Source organism: Rhinolophus ferrumequinum, chromosome 19 (assembly GCF_004115265.2).
Source record: "Rhinolophus ferrumequinum isolate MPI-CBG mRhiFer1 chromosome 19, mRhiFer1_v1.p, whole genome shotgun sequence".
Lineage (NCBI taxonomy): Eukaryota > Metazoa > Chordata > Mammalia > Chiroptera > Rhinolophidae > Rhinolophus > Rhinolophus ferrumequinum.
In genome coordinates, this window is record NC_046302.1 from 371,546 (window position 1) to 397,014 (window position 25,469).

Below are 25,469 nucleotides of genomic sequence, written 5' to 3' on the forward strand. Positions count from 1 at the left end.
AGGCTATTTTAATTCAACGCAATTTATCTGTATATCACGTTCTTAACACAGCAATATAAATTTCCAGGGTTCTTTTCTGGTTTTTAACCATGAGGCATACTTACTTCATCTTAATTATGAACACTTTTACACCATGCTTTTCTTTTTTAATGTCTCGTTTATTATAAGAAGTTTGCATATTGCCTCCCAAGACATTAGAAATATCCCTTTGTCTATTCACTACGTGTACACTTAAAACTAACATGTTGAATGCCAACTATAATTTAAAAAATAAAAACCAAATAAACAGAAAAGAAATACTCCTTTATAAAAGGGACAGAATATTTCATCCGATGGCTGTACCATAATTCCCATAAATTATCCCCTTATTGTTGGACATTTTGGATGTTTCCAATTTTCTTGCTGCAAACTGCTGCAGTAGGCAACTTTATTTTCTTCTTTTGTATGATTTCCTCCGGATAAGGGGTGGGGTTTCCTCCGGGTAAGGAGAAGGAGAAAGCCTCCTTCTCCTCCCCGCAGGTCTGGGGGCTGGTTACTGATTCAAGATTTTGAACATCTTTTTGGCTCGTGGCAATTTCACCTTGGCGCAACATCTGCTCTCCGCCTCCCCTGCTTCCTGCTAGGCCCCAGCCTCACTCAGCAAAGCATGACCCTAAAGGCTGGCCCCTCCCCCCACATACCCTTTTCTTCTGCTCTGCTGTCACCCTTACCTTCGTCACCTGCGGGCCTCTGCTCCAGATGCTCAGCAGGCCTCCTCCTCCCCGCAGGTCTCGGGGCTGCCTCCTCCCGAGGCAAGTTGGTGCTACGCGTCGCAGCGCACGGCTATCCTGACTCAGCTTTGCCACAACCAGTGCAATTTGGCACGTCGGTTCTCACTGTCCTTACCTTGGCCTCAAGGTGTCCTGCCCAAGTCCCCAGGAAGACAAACCCTGAGTGGTGTTTCATTTTCCCCTTCCCATGCTTTCCCGCCCCCAGCGCTGGGCGTATCTAGTAGGCCCTTGATAAATACCCAAAGTATTTTAAAAGCACATTGAACTTTTTCCATGCTGATCTTTCACTTTAGTTAGATCCCTTAAAGTACAAAACAATCTGCACCAGGAGCAGACATGAATTATAAGAGCAAGTTCATGCATTAATTCATTCAACAAGAATTTACTGAGCACCTACTACATGCCAACATTATGCAGGCCAGTGAATAAAAGACAGTAAAAGCAATATAGTGAAAATAGTGTGTTAGATGGTGATTCGAACTAGGGAGAAACATCAGGCCAGGGTAGAGTGAGGAGTGGCTAGTGAGGCCTCCCTGATAAGGTGACAATAGTAAGAACTGGCAACATTAATTGGGGTCTATTGCGGGACAGTGTACTAGGGCCCTCACTTCCAAAAGCCGTTTAAACTCACGGCACAACGCAATGAGGCAAAGACGACTACTACTCCCATTGCACAGATAAGGAGGGAGTAAGGCGCAAAGCTGGGGTGCCGGTCAGTCCTGAGTCTAAGGCCTCGGCAGTCCCCCAAGGCCTCCACGTCCGCCTATCCCCGGCCTCCGGACCTACCCCGGCGGGGACAGGGTTAACTCCAGACGGGACCTCCCCAGCCGGAATATGCGCTTGCGCAAAGCGCGGAGTGCGCCTGCGCAGAGCGCGGTGCGACGTGGCCAGCCGGAAGTGGCTTAGACGGAACTGTCACCAGACTGAGCTAGCCACGGAAGTCCAGCACAGGGCTGCTGCTTTGCGACCCCGCTGGAACGACCATGCTGAAGAAATTCGACAAGAAAGACGAGGAATCGGGTGAGAGAGCCTAGGCCTGGGTCAGGCTGGACCATCGTGCAGGCTGTCAGCACCCTTCCTAGGAGCCCTCTTTTGGGATTTCTGTCCTCACCCGAGGTCGAGGCCCAGTGAGAGGCAGGGTCTTGTGCAAAGGTCCGCAGCTGGTCAGTGGCAGGCCTCGGAGAGCCCGAGCCACTGTCCTCCTTTCTTAAGCTCGGACCGCGATTCGCTGGGTGACCATGGGGCAGGTCACGCGCCTCTCAGCGCCTTAGCTTCTCCATCTGTACGGGGAGTAGCAGGTGCTCCTTTATTACTTTCCAGTCTGACCTCTTGGGATTCGCCGGGGATGTGTTGGTGCTGGCCAAACTGGGGTATTTTCTGTGGAGCTCATGTCTTGGAGCTGAGAACCTTGACTCGTTCATTTATTCAGCGAATATGTACTGAGCACTTACTACCTGCCAGGAATTGGCATGTGTCCAGCACTTACTGCAGTGTCCTGATACTGCAGGAGGACAAGTGAGACACTCAGTGCCTAAGCTTGGAATAGTAGAATAGTCACAGGTATAATGGAGGAGACAGACAGCAACCAAATAGTAGCACATGTAGTTAATTACAAATGTGACATCTGCTGTGAAGAAGTACTAATCGCTAGGAGGTGGTGGTCCCTATGCAGTAGTAGGGACTCGGTTTAACTACCTTTTGCATAAAGGAATGCAAGACATGACACCATGAAAGGCAAAAAAGGACCGTGCCAGGGCTGTTGGGTGACTTAAGTGCTTTATGGTAGAGGGCGCCCCCTTGCAGGAGAGGGATAGGATCTATATGCAGGTTGTGGTTGCCATTCTGAGTTTAGACTTGACTAGGTAGACAATAGGGACACCTGTCCCTTCTCTATGGGAGAGTTTTGAGATTCAGGGTCACAACTTATACTCACTCAGTCTTTTCTGCTCTCCAACCGCAGGTGGAGGCTCCAATCCATTCCAGCACCTTGAGAAGAGTGCAGTACTCCAGGAGGCAAGTATCATTTGCTCCCCTCCATCTTTCATCATAATGTTTACTATCGATGCAGTTTTAATACTAACACATTGAAAGTTCTGGTTTAAAGAAGAAAGTTCTGGTTTAAAGAATAATAGGAGAGAAAACCTGTTTCTGGAAAGACAGGAAAGCTTTGTTCCTGGAGAGAGTTCATCGTGCTTACATTTTTGTAGTGGTTCTTCATTTCTCTTTCTAGTTAACAAGCATTTAATAATTATCTTTTAGTCAATAAGTCAGTACATTCTTAACTGATATTTAAATTTAAGGAAGATTTCAGCAGTTATTAATAAATCAAAGGAAAAAACTATTTTCTTAGGAAAATAAGCTTGTCTAAGCAAGTGTATTTATTTACCCTGGGACTTCCCAGCCCTTGAATGAGCTTGAGGGCAGTCAATGGAAGGGAAATAAATTGGGCTAGAAGATAATATCCTTGGTCCCTTCTTCTTAGGCCCGTGTATTTAATGAAACTCCCATCAACCCTCGGAAATGTGCCCACATCCTCACCAAGATTCTTTACCTCATAAACCAGGTAACAGGGTCAGGTTGAGGGGTGGAGAAATGGTGTTGGGGGATGTTGCGGGTAGGGGGGAGAAAGTCAAACAGCCCTTAGGCGATTCAACAGCTGCTGTGTGGTTGTAACCAGCAGCCAGGATCTGAGGATTTGGCCTGGGATGATCCAGCAGGAAGAACCTTCTGGACCATCTGTTCAAAATTGAAACTTTTTTCTTGGTTAAAATAGGGGGAGCATCTGGGGACCACTGAAGCAACAGAAGCCTTTTTTGCCATGACCAAGCTCTTTCAATCCAGCGATGTAAGTGCCCCAACCCCAGCTTTCCTTGAGAGGGGATAGCTATGACAGGGTGGTAGGAGCACCAAGGGAAAGTGACCCCACCAGTCAGTGTGGACTGCCTTTACATCTTCTGGAGTTTTCTTTTCCTCACCCTGACCCTCATACTGGGCTAAAGGTTATAGGATGTTTCCTATCTCTTTCCCAGCCCACCCTCCGTCGGATGTGCTACTTGACCATCAAGGAGATGTCTAGCATTGCAGAGGATGTCATCATCGTCACCAGTAGGCAAGTTTAGGGTCTGTGGATGGCTGTTCTGATGGGTTCCATTGATACAGAGGCCATTTTTTCTCATGTGTACTAGACAATGAGACTTTTGATTGACATATTGCCAAGTGTCCTTTCATCTTCTGTCTCCCTCATTCTTCAGTTACAGCTGCCTACCCCATGGCAGCCTCCAGAGTGTGCTGTTTCCCTTTTAATTTTCTGTCCTTAGCTTGGGCACAAACCTTTCTTTCCCTTGATTCCTCTTAGTCAGCTGAGCCAGAATACAACTCTCACAACGACTTTAGTGAGTATCAAGAGAGAACATGAGAAAAATAGACATAGAGAATGCAAGAGGTGTACAAATAGACCTCCTTACTAAGTATTTCTTTCTATCGTAGGCTGAGTGATTTAGGAGACAGATGTGACTAAAGTACAATCCCTGCCTTTGAGAACTGGGGCACAATTCTCTCATTTCTTCTTGTCACAATTTTTTTGGGGGCGGAGGGAGGTGTTATATATTCATTTGTAGATTCATTTAGAAAATATATTTTTGACTGTCTACCAGTCCCTGTGTGTAGCTCTTGGAATAGAACAGCAAACAAGACAAATATGTCCTCTGCAGCATCCCCAGAATTGACAGAGAAATAATCAGATAGTCAGGCGTTAAAATAGGATATATTATGGTTTACCATGGGATGTGTGATGGGCTGTGAGAGCAGATCAGAAGGGCACCCAACTTGAGTTTGGATCAGGAAAGGCCTCCTAGAACTGTCTGAGTGGAGTCCTGAAAGAGGAGTGAGAAAGAGCAGGCCAGAGGTCGGGGGGCAAGGCGTTCCGGGCTAAGGAAACAGCATACCCAAACACCTGGAGAGGAACAATCACATGCCCTACTTGGGGCCTTCTTTGTTGAAGAGTTTATGCTTAATGCTAATGGCAGTAGGAAGCCTTGGAAATGTTTCAGTAAAAGCAGGGGAGTGACCTGGTCAGTTTTAAGGTTTATAAAAATCCCTCTGGCTGCTTTGTGAAGTTTGGCTTGGAAGGGACAAAAATAGAGAACAATAATTAGGAGACTTGTATAGTAATCCAGGCAAGTGTGGTGCTGGCAGCTAGAGAGGAGTGGACAGGGACTTGGGCTTGTGGAAGGCAGGCCAGGCTCCTGTGTAGGGACAACACCCTCTCCCCCTGCAGCCTGACAAAGGATATGACCGGGAAAGAAGACAACTACCGGGGCCCAGCCGTGCGAGCCCTCTGCCAGATCACTGATGTGAGTCTGCTCCCCCACCCAGCCATCCTGCTCTTACCCTGCTTTTCAGTAAAGGTTCAGTTTCATCCTTGGCACGCTGTAGGTTGTCCCCCACCTCTGGGGCAAAGCACCGAGCCAGGTGATGGGGGGTGAGAGGTGAGGTGCACGGCAAACATGTTTGCTTTCTTCCTCCTTTCCTCACCCACCCACTCCACATCATCTGCATTCCTAAAGGTTGCTGAGAATTTATTGTGTCCCCTCTTGCCCCATTCCTTGTCCCTCCAGAGCACCATGCTGCAGGCTATTGAGCGCTACATGAAACAGGCTATCGTCGACAAGGTGCCGAGTGTCTCCAGCTCTGCCTTGGTGTCTTCCCTGGTGTGTAGCTGCGGCCGGGGCCCTGCATGGCTGGGCGTGGGGGTGGGGATCAAGAACTGAAGAAAATATCAGTCACTTTCCAGTAGGAAATAAAAAGTATTTCTGTATCCTCAGATCTTAGAGTCCCAACCTCCTTCTCAGTGAAGAGCACTAAGGAACTGAGTTGATTGAGGAGGGGCCAGTTGGATGGCCTTTGACCCGTCCTTTGTGGTGACAGATTATTGGAGTTCGGGCATGGCAGGAAATCTGCTAGGGCAGGGAGAGTGAAGGTGGGAGCCACCCTATGCTTGTGCACCATCTCAAAGGAGCAAGACAATGGAGAGGTCCTGGGCTTTAAGGAAAGAACCAGGGCCCAGCTGAACTGCGAGCCGGGCCCAGGAGATGCCTCCTGCCTGCATGCTACTTAATGTACCCCATTGCCCACAGCACCTGCTGAAGTGCAGCTTTGACATGGTCAAGCGCTGGGTGAATGAGGCCCAGGAGGCAGCATCCAGTGATAACATCATGGTCCAGGTAAGGTGTGAGTGGAGCAGTAATGTTTAAAATACTTAGGGGAAAAAAATACTTAGGCAGATGGCATGCCATTGGCCAGTCAGAATGGACTCTCACTGTAGAGATCCTGGTGGCCCCTAGACAGAGCAGGTTTTAAATCTTTTGTCATTGGATTGTGGCGAGATTTGGGAGGTTTGGGGAAAGAATCTAGGCCACCACTTGGGACGATCCAAGTGGAGTGGGAGGCTTGCGTTAGAGACTGCTTACCACTTGATGCCAAAATAGTCAAGTCTTTTGATAAACAGCTGAGTATTATTTTAAGATATGTGATGTAGAAAACCTGACCCTGACAGGCAGAGGGCCTTTGCCATGCTGGCTCTGTTAGTGATGCAGGGAAATATCTTGGTGGGACTTTTGTCTGCCTAACTCTTCTTTAGTGAGCTAGGCCAGGAATGCCTTTTATCTCAGTTTGCTTGTCTGTAAAATGGGAATAAAAGTTTCTGCCTCAGAGCTGTGAGGATAAAATGAGACAGCATCCATAACATCTGACCCATCTGGAGTATACCTATAGGCGGTCCGTGTGTGTTTATCTCTTTCTCCTCACCCACTGCACTTATTCTCATCTCCAGGGCCAGCTATGGCCCCTCAAAACACTTCCAGGGCCAGAGAAACTTCCCATACAGAAGGCACCCACAACATTCTTAGTGCTTAAATACTACTCTGGTAAGGAAACAGAAAAGAGCAGAAAGGACAGGAAATAACTCTGTGCACCTTACATCTCTGGAAGGCAGTCCCTGGATTTCAGGCCCTCCAGACCTTGCTTTGCTAGTACCTGCCATGAGTCCTGGGGCGAGTCAGTGGGCTAAGAATATGCACCTTCAGGGGTGTCATAGGGTTTATCATTGTAAGGTCTCATGTCTGAGGTGTTTTGCATAACACCTTACATACAATATATGTCCATGCTCAGGGCCCATTCCCTCCTTTTTCCTGTCGAAAGACACCAGGTCTCCTCCCATTTTTTTCATCTCTTTGGTGTCTGTTGTCTCTCTTCACATCTGTACTCATGATGCCTGTCAGGGCCCTTGCCAGAATCGGGGGTGGGAACAAGAACTATAGATATACTCATGTGATTTGTTGAGCACTGTGCCAGGAGCCATTTATACGGACCATCTGGGGGAATTGTCACAGCCACTCTGTGAAGCAGCTACTATTTTAGAAATGAGAAGGCTGAAGCCCAGAGAGACACAGTGGCCTACCCATGGCCACATAGCTAGTAGACCTGGGCTTCACATGCATGAACTCTGCTTCTATCTCCTGTCCTCTAGTACCATGCACTGGGACTCCTATACCACGTACGTAAGAATGACCGCCTGGCTGTTAATAAGATGATCAGCAAGTTCACCCGACACGGCCTCAAGTCTCCCTTTGCCTACTGCATGATGATCCGGGTGGCCAGCAAGCAGCTGGAGGAGGAAGACGGAAGGTAACGGCTTTTGCCTTCCCTGCCTAGATGGGACCTACCATGGGACCTATCACTCAACCTGCCATGCTGAGCCATTTCCAACTTCTTGCTGCCTGTGTTCTTTCGTAGTCGTGACAGCCCAATGTTTGACTTCATCGAGAGCTGCTTGCGCAACAAGCATGAGATGGTGGTGTACGAGGCCGCCTCAGCCGTCGTCAATCTACCAGGCTGCAGTGCCAAAGAGCTGGCCCCGGCTGTGTCAGGTTACCAGACATTCCTTTACCCTAGCCTCACACATTTGTGACTTCTGGGAACTAGACCCCGCGCTAGGGGTCAGGAGGAGAAAGAAAATGCCCTCAGTCTAATAGGCCACAGTCTAATGTTAAGAAAAGGAATCAGTACCTAGTAATCACCTGTTCTGTGCCAGGCACTGTATTGGGGCCTCTCATATGTGTTACATTTTGGGGATGCAGTACTTTTAGTTCCATCTTACCATTAAAGAAGCTGGGACTCTGGTAAGTGACAGGTGAGATTCACATCTGCTCTGCAGCCTGTCTGGCTGGCTAGCCATGGCAAGAGGGCCTGGTGGAGGAACCCAGGAATTATGAAAACAGTACATGCTCCCTTGGGGCCGAGGTATCTCAGGAGTCATGGCTCCACCACTTAGCATCTGAGTGAGCTTGGGCAGGTCATCCATCCTCTCCATACTTCACCTTCTCTGGAATGTGAAAAGTAATCATTCCTGTTACATAGGGTTACAGTAGGCTGTAAACTTGTGTAATCTACACAAATAGCTTAGAATAGTGCCTAGCACCAAGGTTCTTTGCTATTATTAAGGAGAATCCACTGCCTCAAGTTGTTTCATATCTAGTCAGTGAGCATTCAGTGCCTTGTTTGTGCAGGTTCCTGTGCTAGGTATTGAGATCTCACTATATATCAGAGTAGCAAGCATGTAATGATGCGCTAAGTGTTTGGTACCAGAAGTGGGCACGTTGAGAGGTTAGAAAAGGAGAGGTTCTTAGGGGTGCTAAACCTAGATTCAAAGAGTAGGAGAGGGGGAGAGTGTTCTAGGACAAACCCAGTGAATGATAAGATATGGCAGGAGAGTTCAATTTGCAAGTATTTTAGAATAAATGGACCTCCTGTTTTTCTAATCTCCATAATAGTGGAGCAACCTGCTCAGGCAGAGAGATGGGGTTCATGTTTAGGAGACAAGTCTCCCTTCTTGGAGACAAAAATACAAGAACTAAATGAATTCATTCACTGATTTGGGTGTTCGTTCATTCTTATTGTATTCCCCATATTTCCAACATAATGAAATACATAAATAAGATAGAGCCTTCAAGATAAGAGTTATTTTAAGAAAAACAAAAGTAAGGCCTGAAAAAGCATAAAAGAATAAAAGCCAAATTATATAAAGGAACATGGATACTTCAGAAAACAGTAGTCATGTTCACTGCTATGGCCAGAACAGAATTGAGCCCTGAGTTTCCTGACAACCAAAGCACAGGGCCAAATATGCTTCCTGACATGTGCCCATGTTGTATAGGAACCGAGGCTGTTGTTTAAACCAGGACTGAGGAAGTTCTGTTAGTTTCTGTGTGTACCTCAGGAGAGTGGAGTGGATTTCTGTTTCACACAGGTCCAGGGATCAGGCTTCAGATTCAGGCAGTCCTGGATTTCAGTCCTGATTCTACCATTTATTGACTGCTAATGTGGAGTTACTTTAGTTGCTTTATCCCTTTGTGCCCTAGTCTCCTTATCTGTTAAATGGGGATAATAACAGTAGCTGCTTCATAAGGTTGTGAGGAATCAGTGAGAAAAGGTACAGCAGCTTCTCAGCACAGTGCCTGGCACACAGCAGGTGCTCAGTAAATAGCAGCTGTCATTATTCACGAGACCCACTGGGCTGTCATATGCATATTAAGAACTCTGTGCTCATGGATCAGGTACCAAGGGAGAAGAGAGTTCGCTTCCTTGGTTGAGGTGGGGATGCCAGCAGGGAAATGAGCTGAGCAGAGGGTTTGGGTATGGACAACCTCAGAGCTCTTGTACACAATCAATGCCCTGTTCCTGTCCCTCCCCTGGAGGCCTACCTGGGGTTTCCCAGCAGCTGAACAGTGAGGGCAGCCTGGCACATAGGATCTGTCTCCCCACAGTGCTCCAGCTTTTCTGCAGCTCACCCAAGGCTGCTCTCCGCTACGCTGCTGTCCGCACCCTCAATAAGGTAAGGGTCCAAGGGTAAGCAGAATGGGAGCCTGGCTTTCTAAGAGGGTCGGAGGAGGTGGCTTGATCCAGTTGGAGGTGTTTCCTAGCTCCTGACTTGACCTGGATGGGTGTAACCCTGGTCACTGTTACTTTCCACCAGATAGTGAGATACACTCATCTAAGGGACCTCTGACTGAGCCAGACCCATCTAGCGGAATGACAGAAGTACTATTTTGTATCTTTCGTCCCTGTCCTCTTTATCTCTTTCCTCCCAAAACAGGTTGCCATGAAGCATCCATCAGCCGTGACAGCCTGTAATCTGGACCTGGAGAACCTGGTCACAGATTCAAATCGCAGCATTGCCACACTGGCCATCACCACCCTCCTCAAGACTGGCAGCGAGAGCAGCATTGACCGCCTCATGAAGCAGATCTCGTCTTTTATGTCAGAGATCTCAGATGAGTTCAAGGTACCCGGGGCACCTTGGGAACACCCCAGTCCCCAGAGTCAGGAAGATGCTCTGTGCCCCCTCTCCATGTTCCCTAGCCTCTAGGCTAGGACTGACCTGACAGATTGTTCAGGCTTGAGGCTTCAGTGAAGAAGGCTGGCACATCACCTTTCAACAGGCACCCTGGGAGATGTGCACAGCCCTGTCTCTGGTGTTTGTCTGTATTGTTCCTTTGTACAGTCAGTTGGCAGGGCATGATATAAGGACTGAGGGAGTGAATGTTGTCAAATATGATGCTGTTTTTCAAAGTCTGGGTGATGGTGGTGCCGTTGATCAGTTTGGGGAAGGAAGGGAGGGTCAGGTCTTGGAAGAAGGAAGGGGAAAGGTAATGATGGTGACTGCAGACATGTTGCGTTTGTGAGCACCACATGGAGCTCAGACAAGAGATAAACATCTGGGAGTCAGTGGCGAAGTTGAATATTGAATGTCAACTATAATTAAATATCGGGGGTGCCAAAAAAATGTATACAAGTGGACATTTTGGTCAACGTTGCTCAAGCAGTAGTTCGCCGTAATCAGAAATATCTGGATGCTCATGGTAACCACTCTGAGCACCTCTTGTCATTGCAAAAGTCAAACGTGACTTATATTCATCTTTTGTTTTTGGTATATATTGAGTATTACAATTTTAATACAGTTTTCCTTTCTTAAAATATGTATACATTTTTTTGGTACCCTCTGTACATATATACGTGCATATATAGTTACAGGACATGGAGTACAGCATAGGAAAGATAGTCAGTGGTATAGAAACAGTTATATACGATGTCAGAAGGGTAATAGATTGGGGGGGTATCACTTTGTGAGGGATGTAAATGTCTAACTATTATATTGCTTTGTACACCCGAAATAAATAAATAAATAAATAAATAAATAAATAAATAAATAAATCTCTAAAAAAGAGCACAACAAAAAAAACCACGGGATGAGATAAGATTGCCAAAGAGACTGTGTGAGAAGAATAGAGAACCAAGGACAGAATACTCAAAGAGGAGCCAGAAAAGCTGATGGAGGGGAATCACAGTGGAGTGTGATGGAGGATAGGAAGAGAAGCAGGATAAGTGGATGGAAAGGGGGCTCATAGACTTACCTTGAGGTCTGAGTAGCAAAGTAGAGTTTGGGGGACCTAGAGTCTGGATCTGGGACTGTTGGGACTGCTCTGCCTAACACCCTGCGCTGGATGGGCTCAGGGACTGCATACTCCCTGTGGGGATGGAGTTCCTCTGTCTCTCTGCTCTGCGCCGTGTCCAGAACCTGGCCTTGCCTAAGGAAGGACTCCGTTGGCACTTAGTGAACTAAGTAAATTGACCCTGGTGATAGGAGGCTGCTGCTCACACGTATCTGTTTGACTCAGGTGGTGGTTGTCCAAGCCATCAGTGCCCTGTGTCAGAAGTATCCTCGCAAACATGCTGTCCTCATGAACTTCCTGTTTACCATGCTACGGGAAGAGGTAAGAATAGGAGGCATGCAGGGCATTCCAGAGCCCCTGGTGCAGGAAGTGCTTTGGCTGCTGTCACTGTGCTCAGCTTGGAGCCAAAAGACCATTTTTGGGTGTACCATGATCAACCTGTTAACCAGGTAGATTTCCTGGTGCCTCCGGTCCCTTAAACTTGTCATAGACTAAGAGATAAACATGCAACAATTACTAGTAATTACAGTAATAACTATAATGACTCGCTACTTTGGCTTTAAAGACACAATAGGTGCCCTGAGGCGATGCTTATGCAGAAGATGGGAAACAGTGTTCTATACTATTTAAAAAAATTTTTTGAGGAACCACCATACTGTTTTCCATAGCATCTGCATCACCCATTTTGCCTTTTATCTTAAAGTTGGGAAGATAATAAGACTCAAAATGTTTCTTTTAAACCAAATACTGTTGGAACTGGAAAGACCCCAGTGAGCATTCCGTCCAAGCCTTTTACCCAAAACGGAGATTGAGTACAGAGAGTCAGGTCCCTTGTCTCCAGGTTCTGTGTTTGGACCACTGTCCCTGGTCCTGGTTAGGCTCTGAGCCTCACAGCTCATTTCTGGAGAGAGCAGTGTCCTCATTCAGCTCAATCTCCTGCCGCAGGGTGGCTTTGAGTACAAGCGGGCCATCGTGGACTGCATCATCAGCATCATTGAGGAGAACTCAGAGAGCAAGGAGACGGGGCTGTCGCACTTGTGCGAGTTCATCGAGGACTGCGAATTCACTGTGCTGGCCACCCGCATCCTGCATCTCTTGGGCCAGGAGGGGCCCAAGACCAACAACCCCTCCAAGTACATCCGCTTCATCTATAACCGAGTGGTCTTAGAGCATGAGGAGGTCCGGGCAGGTGGGTCTGAGCCAAGGCTGAAGTTGGGCTCCTAGCTTGTTCATGAGTAGACAGCCTTGGCAAAGGGGCCTAAGCCACCAGTGGGGAACAGGATACTTGGTGTTCTTGCCTCATAAGCTCAGTTTTTAATAATATTGTAGAAGGACCTGAGATGCTTAGAGGTCATCTGGTTGAATGGTTCTTAGCCTCTCGTTTGTTTTATTGTTTGTTATTTTAAGTTTCACCTTATATTAGTGTTTAACTTTATTTCTTTCTTTAATAATAGCTTTATTGAGATATAACTCACATACCATAAACTTCACTCTTTTAAATGAGTGTGCAATTCAATGTGTAACCATCATTATTTATTTTTTTTTTAAAAGGGGTACAGGACTTTATTGGGGAACAGAGTGTACTTCCAGGACTTTTTTCCAAGTCAAGTTGTTGTCCTTTCAATCTTAGTTGTGGAGGGCGCAGGTCAGCTCCAGGTCCAGTTGCCGTTGCTAGTTGCAGGGGGCGCAGCCCACCATCCCTTGAGGGAGTTGAACTGGCAAACTTGTGGTTGAGAGGACGCGCTCCAACCAACTGAGCCATCCGGCAGCTCAGCTCAAGGTGCCGTGTTCAATCTTAGTTACAGGGGGCACTGCCCACCATCCCTTGCGAGACTCCAGGAATTGAACTGGCAATCTTGTGGTTAAGAGCCCACTGGCCCATGTGGGAATCGAACCGGCAACCTTTGGAGTTAGGAGCATGGAGCTCTAACTGCCTGAGCCACCGGGCAGGCCCCATCATTATTTATTTTTAATTTACTGTTATTTTCTCCCTATGCCCACTGGACAGATTTTCCTCTTTCAGCAGTTGATAATCATTAAGTATTGATTTTCTCATTGATATTAATCTAATGCTTAACTGTGAATTAAGGCTACTTGGATACAGAAGCTGAGAAGCCTGACATTATGGCCAGCTCCTGGGAGCCTCATCATAGTTCATGCTGAAAATGCCTCCTGGAACTCTACATTGGGTCTGCATTCTCCATGAAATAGATGAGGAAGTTGAAGCTGGGTGGTACCAAGATCCACCTAGAGCCACTCGTGAAATTGGCTCTGGTGTATCAGGTATTTCATATGTGCTTCATAAACACAGGTGCTGTGAGTGCTCTGGCCAAGTTTGGAGCCCAGAATGAAGCGATGTTACCCAGTATTTTGGTGTTGCTGAAGAGGTGAGTCTAGGCCTGAGGGTCCTGATGGATGACATAGTTCCCTCAGGCCGAGGCAGCTTTCTTTTATCTCTTTTTTTAACTAAAATGGGGTGGTGGTGGGGAGGTGAGTTATACAAGTATAGATTGTAGAGAAAAAATAGAAGGCATAGAAGAGCATGAAAAATAATATCATATAAAAATCTCTTCACCCAGATGTGACTGTTCATTTGAGTTTATTTTTTTTAAACAGCTTTATGGAGATACAATTCATGAACCATACAATTCACTCATTTAAAACGTACAATATGATGGTTTTTAGTGTATTCACAGAGTTGTAACAGCCCTCACCACAATCTAAAGTTTAAAAGATTTTTATTACTCCAAAAAGAAACCCTGTGTCCATTAGTAGTCATTCTCCACTCCCTCTACTACGTCCCTGCCACCCAGACATACACACACAGACACACACACACACACACACACACACCAGCCCTAGACAACCACTAATCTACTTTCTATCTCTACAAATTTGCCTATTCTGGATATTTCATATAAATGCCATCATGCAATTTTATGGCCTTTCGTGTGTCTGGCTTCTTCAAAATGTTTTCAAGGTTCTTCCATGTTGCAACATGTACCAGTGCTTCATTCCTTTTTATTGCCAAATAATATGTCATTGTATGGTTATACCACATTTTATTTATCCATTCATGAGTTCATGGATATTTGGGTTTCTTACTGTTTGGCTCATGTGAATAATGCTCCTATGAACATTTCTATACAAATTTTGTGTATACATAGGTTTCCAGTTCTCTTGAGAATATAACTAGGAGTGAAATTGCTGTGTCATATTAAATTCTTTTTTGACATATGCTGTTGGATACAGAAAATTGCCTCCCTCACTGGGTGGCCTTTAGGAAGAGGATCCAGAAAATATGATTATGTTCACCTCCTAGTTAAAGTCTTATGGACTCTTCTGTGGGTTTGATGGCTGGATACCACATCTGGGGACTGAGCTCTCAGAGCTTTAAGAGACCTTCTTTCTCTTACCACCCTCTGATGAAGCCCTGCAGGATCCCTACTGCCACCCCGTGGGCCCCCCCGTCAGGACTACCTTGTGTTCTGGCTGCAGGTGTGTGATGGACGATGACAATGAAGTCAGGGACCGAGCCACCTTCTATCTCAATGTTCTGGAGCAGAAGCAGAAGGCCCTCAATGCAGGCTATATCCTAAATGGTGAGTCTTTCCCTGTCTGTCTTTGACCCAGCCCGCTACCAGAGCTGTGACCCTCCTTGTCACTCCAGAGTAGACACATCCTCCCTGGTTAGGGGTAATCTGAGGCAAGACACTCTTGGCTGCACTTCCATGGCAAGTTCACGGCATCCCTGTGACCTTAGGAGATCTCAGGTCATGTGGTTCATACCAGTGTGCGTGGAAACAGCCCAGTGAATGGAAACAGTAGTCATTAATATAAACCTCTATTTGTATATTTGTATAGTGCTTTACCCTTTATCAGTCACTCCTGTGTGTATGTTTACACACCAATCCCATGAAGGAGGGTTTGGATGAGGAAATGGAGGCTCAGAGAGTTAAGTGGCTTTCTCAGGGCCATACAACCTAGACGCCAGGACCTCAGTTTTCCATGAGAGATTCCTGGTGCTCATTCTGTCATACATGCCAAACAGAGTGACCTCTCTCTCCCACTGGCCTCTAGGTCTGACTGTGTCCATCCCTGGTTTAGAGAGGGCTCTACAGCAGTACACCTTAGAACCATCAGAAAAACCTTTTGACCTCAAGTCTGTGCCCCTGGCCACCACACCCATGGCAGAGCAAAGAACAGGTAAGTAACACCTATACTCCTTCCAGAGGCCCTCAGATTCAGGCCTCCATTGGAGCGTCTGCAATGACCACAAAACCACTAAACCTAACCTGGATGGTGTTGTGCTGGGCGGAGGGATCAACCCTTCTTGTCTTCTGGCTCTAGGAAATGGAGACACATACACACAAACACTTGTTCTCTTTATCATATGTTCTATATTTCACACTCTCAGGAAATTACAATCTCTAAGTAACAGCACCATGCTCAACACGACACTGCTCCACTACTGGAGTTGTTGGTCATCATGTGTCTTTGCTTCTGCAGAAAGCACTCCCATTACAGCAGCCAAGCAGCCTGAGAAAATGGCAACTACCCGGCAGGAGATCTTCCAGGGTGAGTAGCAGTGCTTGATGGAGCTCTCAGGAGTAGGGCTCAGCCTCCTCAGCTTTGGAATAGTTGCTCTCCTGAAGGGAATTCAGAGTAAGACTATTGTTTATCAAGTCTGTCCTGAGTGCTAGGCCCTGAGAGTACTTTAGACAGCACATTTGACCCTCATGTGGAGGATATTAAGTCCATTTGGAATCTGAGGAATTAGAAATTCAGAGAAAGTAGTGATTTGCCCAAGATTGTACAGCAAGGAAGTGGAGGGGCTGGAATTAAGATTCAGATTAAACTGGCTCAGAGCTGCCTGTCAGCCTTAGGTCTGAAATCTTAAACCCCTGGAGGACAGGCCAGTTCAGGATGTCTGATTCAGCATAGTTGAGGTCCAAAGACATTGGAACTTTTTCTTGAATTCCAGATGTGTTCCATCCATGTTGTATTGTAACATTAGTTTAAGTACTCATCTATTCCTTTGGTCTTGCATTTTTAAGGGGCAAGGCTGTGTATTTAATTGCCAGATCGTCTTAGCCGTTGAATTCCTACCTTCAAGGGCTATTACATACCTCTATTCCTTTGTGAAGCCCTCCCTGATCTACTAAGCTCTTCTGTCCGGTCACTTCTACTGCAGCTCTTCTGTCTTCTCTTAAATAATTCTGTGTGGTTCTTCACATGTTCTGTCTTTTATTTTCTCTATCACCACACTTAGCACAGTGCCTTCCTTCTTCAGAGTAGGCCCAGTTATTGTTAAATTGAATTAAATCCCCCTTTTCCATTCCATTCCAGAATCCTGTCTCCTCTCAACATACTATCTTTCAGATTCAAGAAAACTAGGATCCTGAGCTCACTGGGATCACTCATAACCTGAAACTTTTCATTCTGTATTAATTCCCTCATGCTGCTAAGACACGGAATCACCACAAATTTAGTGTCTTAACACAAGACAAATTTATTATCTTGGGTCAGCAGTCCAAAATGAGTTTCACTGTGTTGGCAGTGCTGAGCTCCCTCTGGAGGCTCTAGGGGAAAATCGTTTCTGCATAGTGATGCCTTTCTCCATCTTCAAAGTCAGCAGCATAGCCTCTTCAAATCACTCTGACCCCCTGCCTCCCTTTTATAAGGACCCTTGTGATTACATTGGGCCCACCCAACTAATCTAAGATAATCTCCCCATGTCAAGATCCAACTTAATTATATCTGCAAAGTCACTTTTACTGTGTGTGGTAACATATTTACAGGTTCTGGGAATTAGCACATTAATATCTTTGGGGTGATCATTCTGCCACTCCCTCTAAGGTCTTCCTCCAAGGAAGACTCTTCCTAAGCCTCTTAGAGTGTATTGATTCCATTTTTAAACAATCTTCCAAAGCCTAACATTTATTGATCACATGTTAAATTTCAGGAACTTTGCTAGATCTTGACATTTATTGCCTCATTTATCTTCGTAACAACCCTGCGAGCAGTGAGCAAGATTATTGCATCTATTCTATTGATGAAGACTCTGAAACTAAGAGACATTAACTGATAGCTACTACCAGAATCCCCCAGATAGTGTCAGGTCTAGAAACTTGAGGCCCAATGAAATGAATTCCCATAGAAAAGCACTCCGGTGGCTGATAATCATGATCATGGTGGTATACATAACAGTTCTTCCTAATAGCTAAGCTGGCTCTTTCTGGGCAGCTGGTAGGGCCTAGCCCTATACCACACAGCCAGGATCTAGCAGTGGGCTGGGACCTATTGCATGCATATTTGTTAGATAGGGTCCTTCAGGTTACAGAGGGCTGAAGCAGTCATATAGGCTCTTTGTGGTGGGGGGGAAGCAAAATAATAATAATAAGACCTACTTTCTTTTTCTGTTCCTCAAACATGCATTAAGTGCCTACTAAGTACAGGGCAAAATAACAGATCTCTGGCCTAAGAGTGCAATTCCTGTCTTTACAGAGTTCAATTTAATTGGGGAGACAAATTGAAAATATTAGAGTAGTGGTGTTCAAATATTAGTAGACATCAGTCATTTGAGAAAAATTGTTAGAAATTCAGATTCCTGGGTACCAGAGATTATAATAGAGCAGATTTATGATGGATCCAGGAATTGGAGTTTTTAATGAGCCCTCACACTAGGTAATTCTGACACAGATGATCCATGACCCATAGTTTGAGGAATCCTGTCTCTGCCGTAGAATAGGAAGGAGAACAGCAGCTTTAGCCATCGTAGGTGGACACCATGTGCAGACAGCTTCCAGATGCCTCATTCACCTGGACAGGTCAGGGTGGGGGCCCATGGGTTGGACCAGAAGATCCAGCCTACTGCTGGAACCTGGCTGTGGAGTGTAGGGCTAGGCCTTATCAGATGCCCACAGACCACTCTAAGTTGAGTTTTCTACAACACTCTGAATCTGAAACCTCTCTTTTTGTTTTAATTTATTTTTCAATTATAGTTGATATAAGAATGTTATATTAGTTTCAGCTGTACAGTGAAACTTTTCTTCACTGGCCATTTGTCTTAACTAACAAATGTATAGGACCAGATTGTTCTTTTACCTGATTCTAGCTATAACAACATCCAACTCATCCTCTTAGTCTTTTCCTAGTCTTCATCTAAAGAATCCTTGCTGAGCTTCTAAAGTTGAGGGGAGTCTCCAAATGGATTACACCTAGGATATTGGGGTCTCCCAGTCAGTTTGTTTCTTCTGAGGTCTTTTCTGGGACAGAGGGGAATTGAGTATTCATGGTGGGTGGTACAACTTGAGTAAAATTAGGGAGATGAGAAAACACATCAATATATTTAGGAAATAGTGAGTAACCAGTTGTACATACATGTCCACCCACTTGGTAGGATGAAAGTCCTTGATAATTGGGCATGAGCATTTACTAGAAACTATCACAAGTTGGTCTGTGAATTGAGAAGCTGAGTAAATGTGTGGCCTGTGGTTTTCAGAGCAGTTGGCCGCAGTGCCAGAGTTTCATGGACTGGGGCCCCTCTTCAAGTCCTCGCCTGAGCCTGTGGCCCTCACTGAGTCAGAAACAGAGTATGTCATCCAGTGCACCAAACACACCTTCACTGACCACATGGTGTTCCAGGTGAGCAGGGAGGGCTGAGGCCCTGCTGAGGCCTCCTAGGACCAGGGTGTGGTCCTAGGTCTGATGGGTCTTATAGGGTCATGTCACCCCCAACACTGAGTTAGTTGGGAACCCAGTTTGATGATGGGGTCTGTCATCAGCTGGTATGTCTCACGCACACTTGACCCAGGTCTTTTCTGGCTTCTGAGTGTCAGCATGGAGACAAGGAGCCTGGGCAGGGTGACTGGCCCATGGGGTGAGAGGTAGAACCTCCTGGCTCTTCCACTGCAACAGAGCTTGGACCTAGAGCAGTGTCTAAGCAACCCCTCTCCTCCCTGCTCCAGTTTGACTGCACGAACACACTCAACGACCAGACCTTGGAATATGTCACGGTGCAGATGGAGCCCACTGAGGCCTATGAGGTCCTCTGTTATGTGCCTGCCCGGAGCCTACCCTACAACCAGCCTGGGACCTGCTACACGCTGGTGGCACTGCCCAAGGAAGACCCCACAGCTGGTGAGCCCCTTTCCAGATACCAACCTGGTTTCATGGGAGCCCGCACGATCATAATGAAGAGGGCAGCTTGTGCACCAGCCTTTTGTCACCTGTTAGAGCTTTAATTCCTTGATTTCAGTCCTGAGAAGAAGAAGAATGGCTAAGTGCTGGGTACTTTTCATTCATGATCTCATTTCCTCCTCATGGAAGACCTATGGGAATAAGTACTGCCATCCCTATTCATAGATGAGGAAACTGAGACTCAGGTTAAATGACATCTAAGTTTAGATGGCTGATGAGAGGCAGAACCGAGATCTGTCTGGTCCTCAAACCAGTACCCATTCATCATGCCATGCAAAAGTACAAAGATGGGCACAAAGACAGGCACAAACACTGAAACATTTCAAATTCACTACTCCCAAGGAAAACACCAGCTTCTTTTTCTAGGCCTTGGACAGTGGGCCTGTGACTGTTACATGGACGTAGCTGTCCTGTGTCATTTCTGCTTTCCTCTTCTTCCCTCCCCCATGAGGGAATTTCTTGAACCTATGACTTGACTCTCCTGCCTTTCTACAAGGTGGTGCCTTCTGTCCAGATTTGTAGAGTTGGATGGCATGTTGCCTGGATAATGTGGCAGAGGCCTGGACAGCCAGCTGTGGCTACCTGCCCTATGGAAGAACTTGTACCCTGATCACCCAGCCTTTCTTTCCCACAGTGGCCTGCACATTCAGCTGCATGATGAAGTTCACAGTCAAGGACTGTGATCCCACTACTGGAGAGACCGATGATGAAGGCTATGAGGATGAATATGTGGTAAGAAGTTAGTGTCAGGAGGCTCAGTTTTGTGCCTAAAACTGAGAGCAACTCCCTCCTGGAGCTAACAACCAAACTTGAAGTATTTTCTTGCTGGTTTTGGCTTTATAGCTCTCTTTGAAAGAAATTTTTTTTTTAACTTGAAAAAAATACATGCTTATATGTAAAAATAAAACTTGGGAAATACAAAAATATAAACACACAGGAAAACATTACCCATAGTCCTTGCGAGTTATTTTGGGGTGGGGGGAAAGTTGTATAATTGAGATCATTCTGTATATTATAGAGCTTGCTGTTTTCACTTAAAACCATAGTGTATTTTCCTGTGTCATTACAAATACTTCATAAACAGTTTTTAATGGCTTTAAAATAATCTGTTATATAGCAATATCATAACTCACTTGATTCCTTTAATGTTGGGCATTTGGGATTCCACATTTTCACTATTTATAAATGCTGCATTAACCATCCCTTTGGATAAAACTTTTTATCTGCATCTCAGGTTATTTGCTTAGGAAAGATTCCTAGAGGTAGAATAAATCAAAGGGTAAGCATGATTTTAAGACTTTTCAATTCTTTTCAATACTGTCAAATTGCTTTCTAGAGAAATTGGATCAGCTTGCATCTGCCCAGGGGTGTCCAAACTGCGGCCCACGGGCCAACTGCGGCCCGCAATCCATTTTTAATGGGCCCGCAGCAAATTCCAAAAATATATTTAGTTTACTTAAATAAACCAGGTGAGGCAATACATACTTCACCTCGAGTGAGTGGCCCAGCTGTTTGTGTATTTCACCGCATATGGCCCTTGGTAAAAAACGTTGAAAAAAGTTTAGGACACCCCTGTGCTAGGCAGTCCTTTCATGCACTAAAATAGCTCTTCCAATTCCACCTTTCTGAGCTTAGATGGAATCGTTCTGGGGTTTGACCAGGCAGCAGTGGTTCAGTGCCACCTGAATGTAGACCACGATACTCAATTTAGACATAGAGATTGTTAGAGCTCCTTATGACTAGGGGCCAATCACTGTGGAATATAACTGACATCACTGTTGTGTCATCCTAGAGCTATTGTTGAGGGGCCTTCCCTGAGGTAGCAATGACCCTATAGGCAGGAACTGGCCTAGGGATTTCCTGGGGAGGACTGAATTTGAGGCATTGCTTTTACTGTAGGAGCTGAGTCCTACTTATGCACACCGTAAACCTCCACAAGAGTAGGGGCTCCTTTGAGAAGGAGGAAATGTACATAAAGGGAAACATAAAGTTTCCGTTTATGTACATGAAGTCCAAGGTGGGGGTTAATTGTATCATGTAAAGAGAGGACACAGCTAAGATGGAAATGTGGATCAAATATATGTCAGGCCCAGAGGACATAGCTGAAGTAAGGGGGAGGACCTCCTGAGTCATAGGGACAGAGCCATAGCAGTCAGAAACTCTATGATGTTCCCATACAGTCTCTGGGTCCTTGAGGCACTGACTTAGGCAGGCTTCAGAAGGGATGTGATTTTGCAGCTGACACCCTAAGGTGAATACTTGGGTCAGGGTGTTTTCCATTGAAGGGACTACCTTGGTTGTGAGTACCTTGAGGACAGGTACCCAGTCAAGTGGCTGTGTGTCCCCAGAGCCTAGCACATTGCTCAGTGCCTAGCAAGTTCCCGTTGAATGAGTTGCAGGAAGGGGTGAGCAGTGAGTTCAGAGCAGAGGCCCAGAGGTGTGCAGAGCAAGGATTCTCTCCCCTGAAAGTGGGTGCCTAACTTCCATCTCTGTCTCCCCAGCTAGAAGATCTGGAAGTCACTATAGCTGATCACATCCAAAAAGTCATGAAGCTGAACTTTGAAGCAGCCTGGGATGAGGTAGGGGAAGAGTTTGAAAAGGAGGAAACATTTACCTTGTCTACCATCAAGACACTTGAAGGTAAAATCCTTGGCTGCTGTTGAAGTGCTCCTCATCTTCCCTCCCCATCCCTGCCCCTCAAGGATCTAGGGCCATGGCTATAGCACATATTTCAGATACCACTTCATTAAAAGCCCCTCACAGCAGGCTTAGGGGATGGGGGAGTTGTGGTGGCAAAAAGGGGAGACAAGACATGTGGCTTATTGATACTGTGATTTCTCCCTACAGAGGCTGTGGGAAATATTGTGAAATTCTTGGGAATGCACCCTTGTGAGAGGTCAGACAAAGTGCCAGATAACAAGAACACCCACATGTTGCTCCTGGCTGGTAAGCAGCATTTTCAGGTGGGAAGTGCCTGGGTAGCTTGCAGCCTGGATGCTGCTGCATCCTGGGCTGAGGGCTCCCGCTGGGAACAAGGGACTGAAAATTGGTTTTGAAAATTCACGAAGTGAAAAAAGACCTGCAGTGAAATGTCTCCTTTCCGACCCTTGCTGCCAGTCATCTAGTTCCCTTCCAATAGGCAACCATTGTTACTATTATAGACAATACCAGTATCCCTCTAGCAATTTTTATGGATATAAAAGCCGATATTTCCCCTTTTTAATTCAAACGTTTATGTAAAAATGGTTTTGCTTTTCACTTGACAGTGCATCTTGGAGATCTTCCCTATCAATATGTAGAATTTCCTCATATTTAAAAAAAATTGTGGTAAAGTATACATAAAATTTACCATTTTAACCATTTTTAGTTGTACAGTTCACTAGCATTAAATGTATACTCACATTATTGTGCAATTATTGCCACCATCCATCTCCAGAACTTTTTTATCTTCCCAAACTGAATCCTCATTCTTTTTTGCATCTGCCTCGTATTCCATTGTATGGATGTACCATATTTTATAGAACCATCCTGTATTGATGAACATTTAGATTGTTCCAGTCTTTTGCTATTATAAACAGTGCTACAGTGAATAATCACATACATACATATATACATCTACACATACCTATTTTATTTTACTTATATGCACTGAGGTCAAAGTGCATTTCTCATTTTGATAAATTTTTCCAGTTGCCTTCCTTAGGAATTATATGACTTTCTTCCTACACTCTGGACCATGCATTGTATTATCAAACTTTATGACCTTTGCCAGTCTGGGTGAAAATGGTATCTTAGTATAGTTTTATTTTACATTTCTGGTATATTGAATAACGTTAAACATCTTCTCAAATGTGAATTACCATTTGTATTTGCTGCTCTGTGAATTATTTTCATAATCTTTGTCTAATTTTCTAATAGGAATGGGATTTTAAGCATTCATCATGGAAATTTTTAAACATACACAAAAATTGAACAGTATAATGAACCCCCATGTGCTGCTTCAACAACCACAGTATTTTAAAGCAAATTACAAATACAGTATTTTGCATGGAAATCTTTTTGTATGTGTGTGTTCCTCTAATAGATAATGACTGTTTAAAAAGGGGTGACAATACAATTATCACACCTAAGACAATGAACAAAAGGAAATGGGAGATTTTTTTTTTTTTGCTGAGTGTTTATAAACATGGTTGAGAGTAGCTCTGCTTCAGTGCCCTGTCACAGCTGACAGCCCTGAAGGCTGTGTTTCCGGCCACACTGAAGCAACCCAGTCCCCTGGGTTTTGAAGACACCTGCTCTGTGGTTTTGTTATGGTGGGACTGTCCCTTCATCTGTGCTCTTAGATTCAGCCAACAATTGTGAGAGCCTCTGTGACACCATAAGGTACAGCCTCATATGTCCATTAATTCATTTGGTCTAGGTAGAAGCTTAAAATATGGCTAGTATTATTATCTCCTCCACTTTGTAGCTGAGGATACTACAGCTCAGAGAGGTAAAGTGACTTGTGCAAGGCCTCACTCAAGGATTTCAGCCCTTCAGGATAGCCTCTGCAGCCTACTTCTGACTTATACTCCTGTACTTCTCTGTTCCCTTCCAGGTGTGTTCCGGGGTGGTCATGACATCCTGGTGCGCTCCCGGCTGCTGCTTTTGGACACAGTTACAATGCAGGTGACAGCCAGAAGTTCAGAGGAGCTGCCAGTAGACATCATTTTGGCATCTGTGGGCTAAAAGGCCAGCCTACATAGACTTTACTCCTACTCTTTCCCCCCAATACTATGTAGAAGTCGCACCTTCCTCATGTACTCAGTGGAAACTCCTTCCCAAGCTTCTGTATTCAAAAACAATTAGGAGTCACTGCAATTTTTTTTTTAATTTAACCCTTTCCCAAAGACTGTTAGGGGATAACTTGTTTTTTTGTTGTTTTTTTTTTAAATAGGGGATGATTTTAGCTTATCCTAGAACTTGCTGCCCTGCCTCCCAGGGAAGGACATCGCAAATTATAGAATGCTTGCATCTCTTGAATTTATCCCCAAAGAAATCAGCTTATTGCTATAAATAAATCAGCATGTATTTATTGAATGACTGCTACTACTGCAGACTCATACTTAGGGACTCCACCTTCCCCTTCTTGGCCTCCCCACCACCAAGAACACCTACTCTATCCCCTTTGCATCCATAGCCCTTTGGCTGCTGTACTTACCATGAGGCAGGACACCCTCCTACTACTCTCTGACCAGCCCTACACTCAGGAACAGAAGCAATGCAGGTTTGATGAGGGAATTACAGCAGCTGACAGGCTTTGAGTCCATGGACTTATTCTTGCATTTTCACAACCACCTTCCTTTTGTAGGCGATGGATTGGAGCCCCAGAAGGTTTGGGGTTGATGACCTAGGTGTTCCCTAGCATCAGGTCTGAGGTGGAGTGTGTGCTGGGGTTTGTCTGCTCCCACTTCCGTCCAATTTGGGGAATGCACAAAAGGGAAGAACAGCCCTTAGAGAGCTATTATTGGCTTCAGATACAGAAATCCCTGGTTTATGTCCCAAGGTAACAGGCTCAGAGACCACCTCAGCAACATTTTTAAATTCATGCCAGGTAATTTACCAATTTTGTGGCTGAAATACACCTGCAAAGCCCATTTTAAAAAATCTAGGGCAGATGGGTGACTCAGTTGGTTAGAGCGCGAGCTCTGGGGCAACGTAGGTCAGCGAGCTGTGCCCTCCGCAACTAGAGTGAAGTCAGTGAGCTGCTGCTCAGCCCCCAGGGTGGCCAGATGGCTCAGTTGGTTGGAGCACCAGCTCTCAACCACAAGGTTGCCAGTTGGACTCCCACAAGGGATGGTGGGCTGTGCCCCCTGTAACTAACAACTGCAACTAGACTTGGAGCTGAGCTGTGCTCCACAACTAAGGCTGAAAGGACAACAACTTGACTTGGAAAAGTCCCAGAAGTACACACGGTTCCCCAATAAAGTCCTATTCCCTTTCCCCAATA

The 25,469-nt window shown here is 45.5% G+C and overlaps 1 protein-coding gene across 1 annotated transcript; it reads left to right on the forward strand.

Moving 5' to 3' along the window:
* The first annotated feature begins 1,641 nt into the window (after positions 1-1,641).
* COPG1 (COPI coat complex subunit gamma 1) lies at positions 1,642-24,559 on the forward strand. Its single transcript, XM_033087207.1, has 24 exons — positions 1,642-1,790; positions 2,731-2,783; positions 3,253-3,333; positions 3,544-3,615; positions 3,800-3,879; positions 5,047-5,122; positions 5,387-5,479; positions 5,906-5,992; positions 7,297-7,454; positions 7,563-7,696; positions 9,593-9,660; positions 9,922-10,110; positions 11,504-11,599; positions 12,224-12,467; positions 13,590-13,665; positions 14,777-14,880; positions 15,359-15,484; positions 15,788-15,856; positions 18,783-18,925; positions 19,249-19,420; positions 20,115-20,212; positions 21,982-22,120; positions 22,328-22,426; positions 24,078-24,559. Exons 1-24 carry the CDS (start codon positions 1,754-1,756, stop codon positions 24,206-24,208), a joined length of 2,625 nt encoding a protein of 874 aa, XP_032943098.1. The 5' UTR covers positions 1,642-1,753; the 3' UTR covers positions 24,209-24,559.
* Positions 24,560-25,469: the final 910 nt, after the last annotated feature.

What these genes read in the sequence shown, in the direction of transcription:
- COPG1 (XM_033087207.1), top strand. Translation starts at nt 1,754, where the DNA reads ATGCTGAAGAAATTCGACAAGAAAGACGAGGAATCGG. An exon ending in GTCATCATCGTCACCAGTAG is followed by an intron (nt 3,880 to 5,046) that starts GCAAGTTTAGGG and finishes CTCCCCCTGCAG; the next exon opens with CCTGACAAAGGATATGACCG. An exon ending in AGATCTCAGATGAGTTCAAG is followed by an intron (nt 10,111 to 11,503) that starts GTACCCGGGGCA and finishes TGTTTGACTCAG; the next exon opens with GTGGTGGTTGTCCAAGCCAT.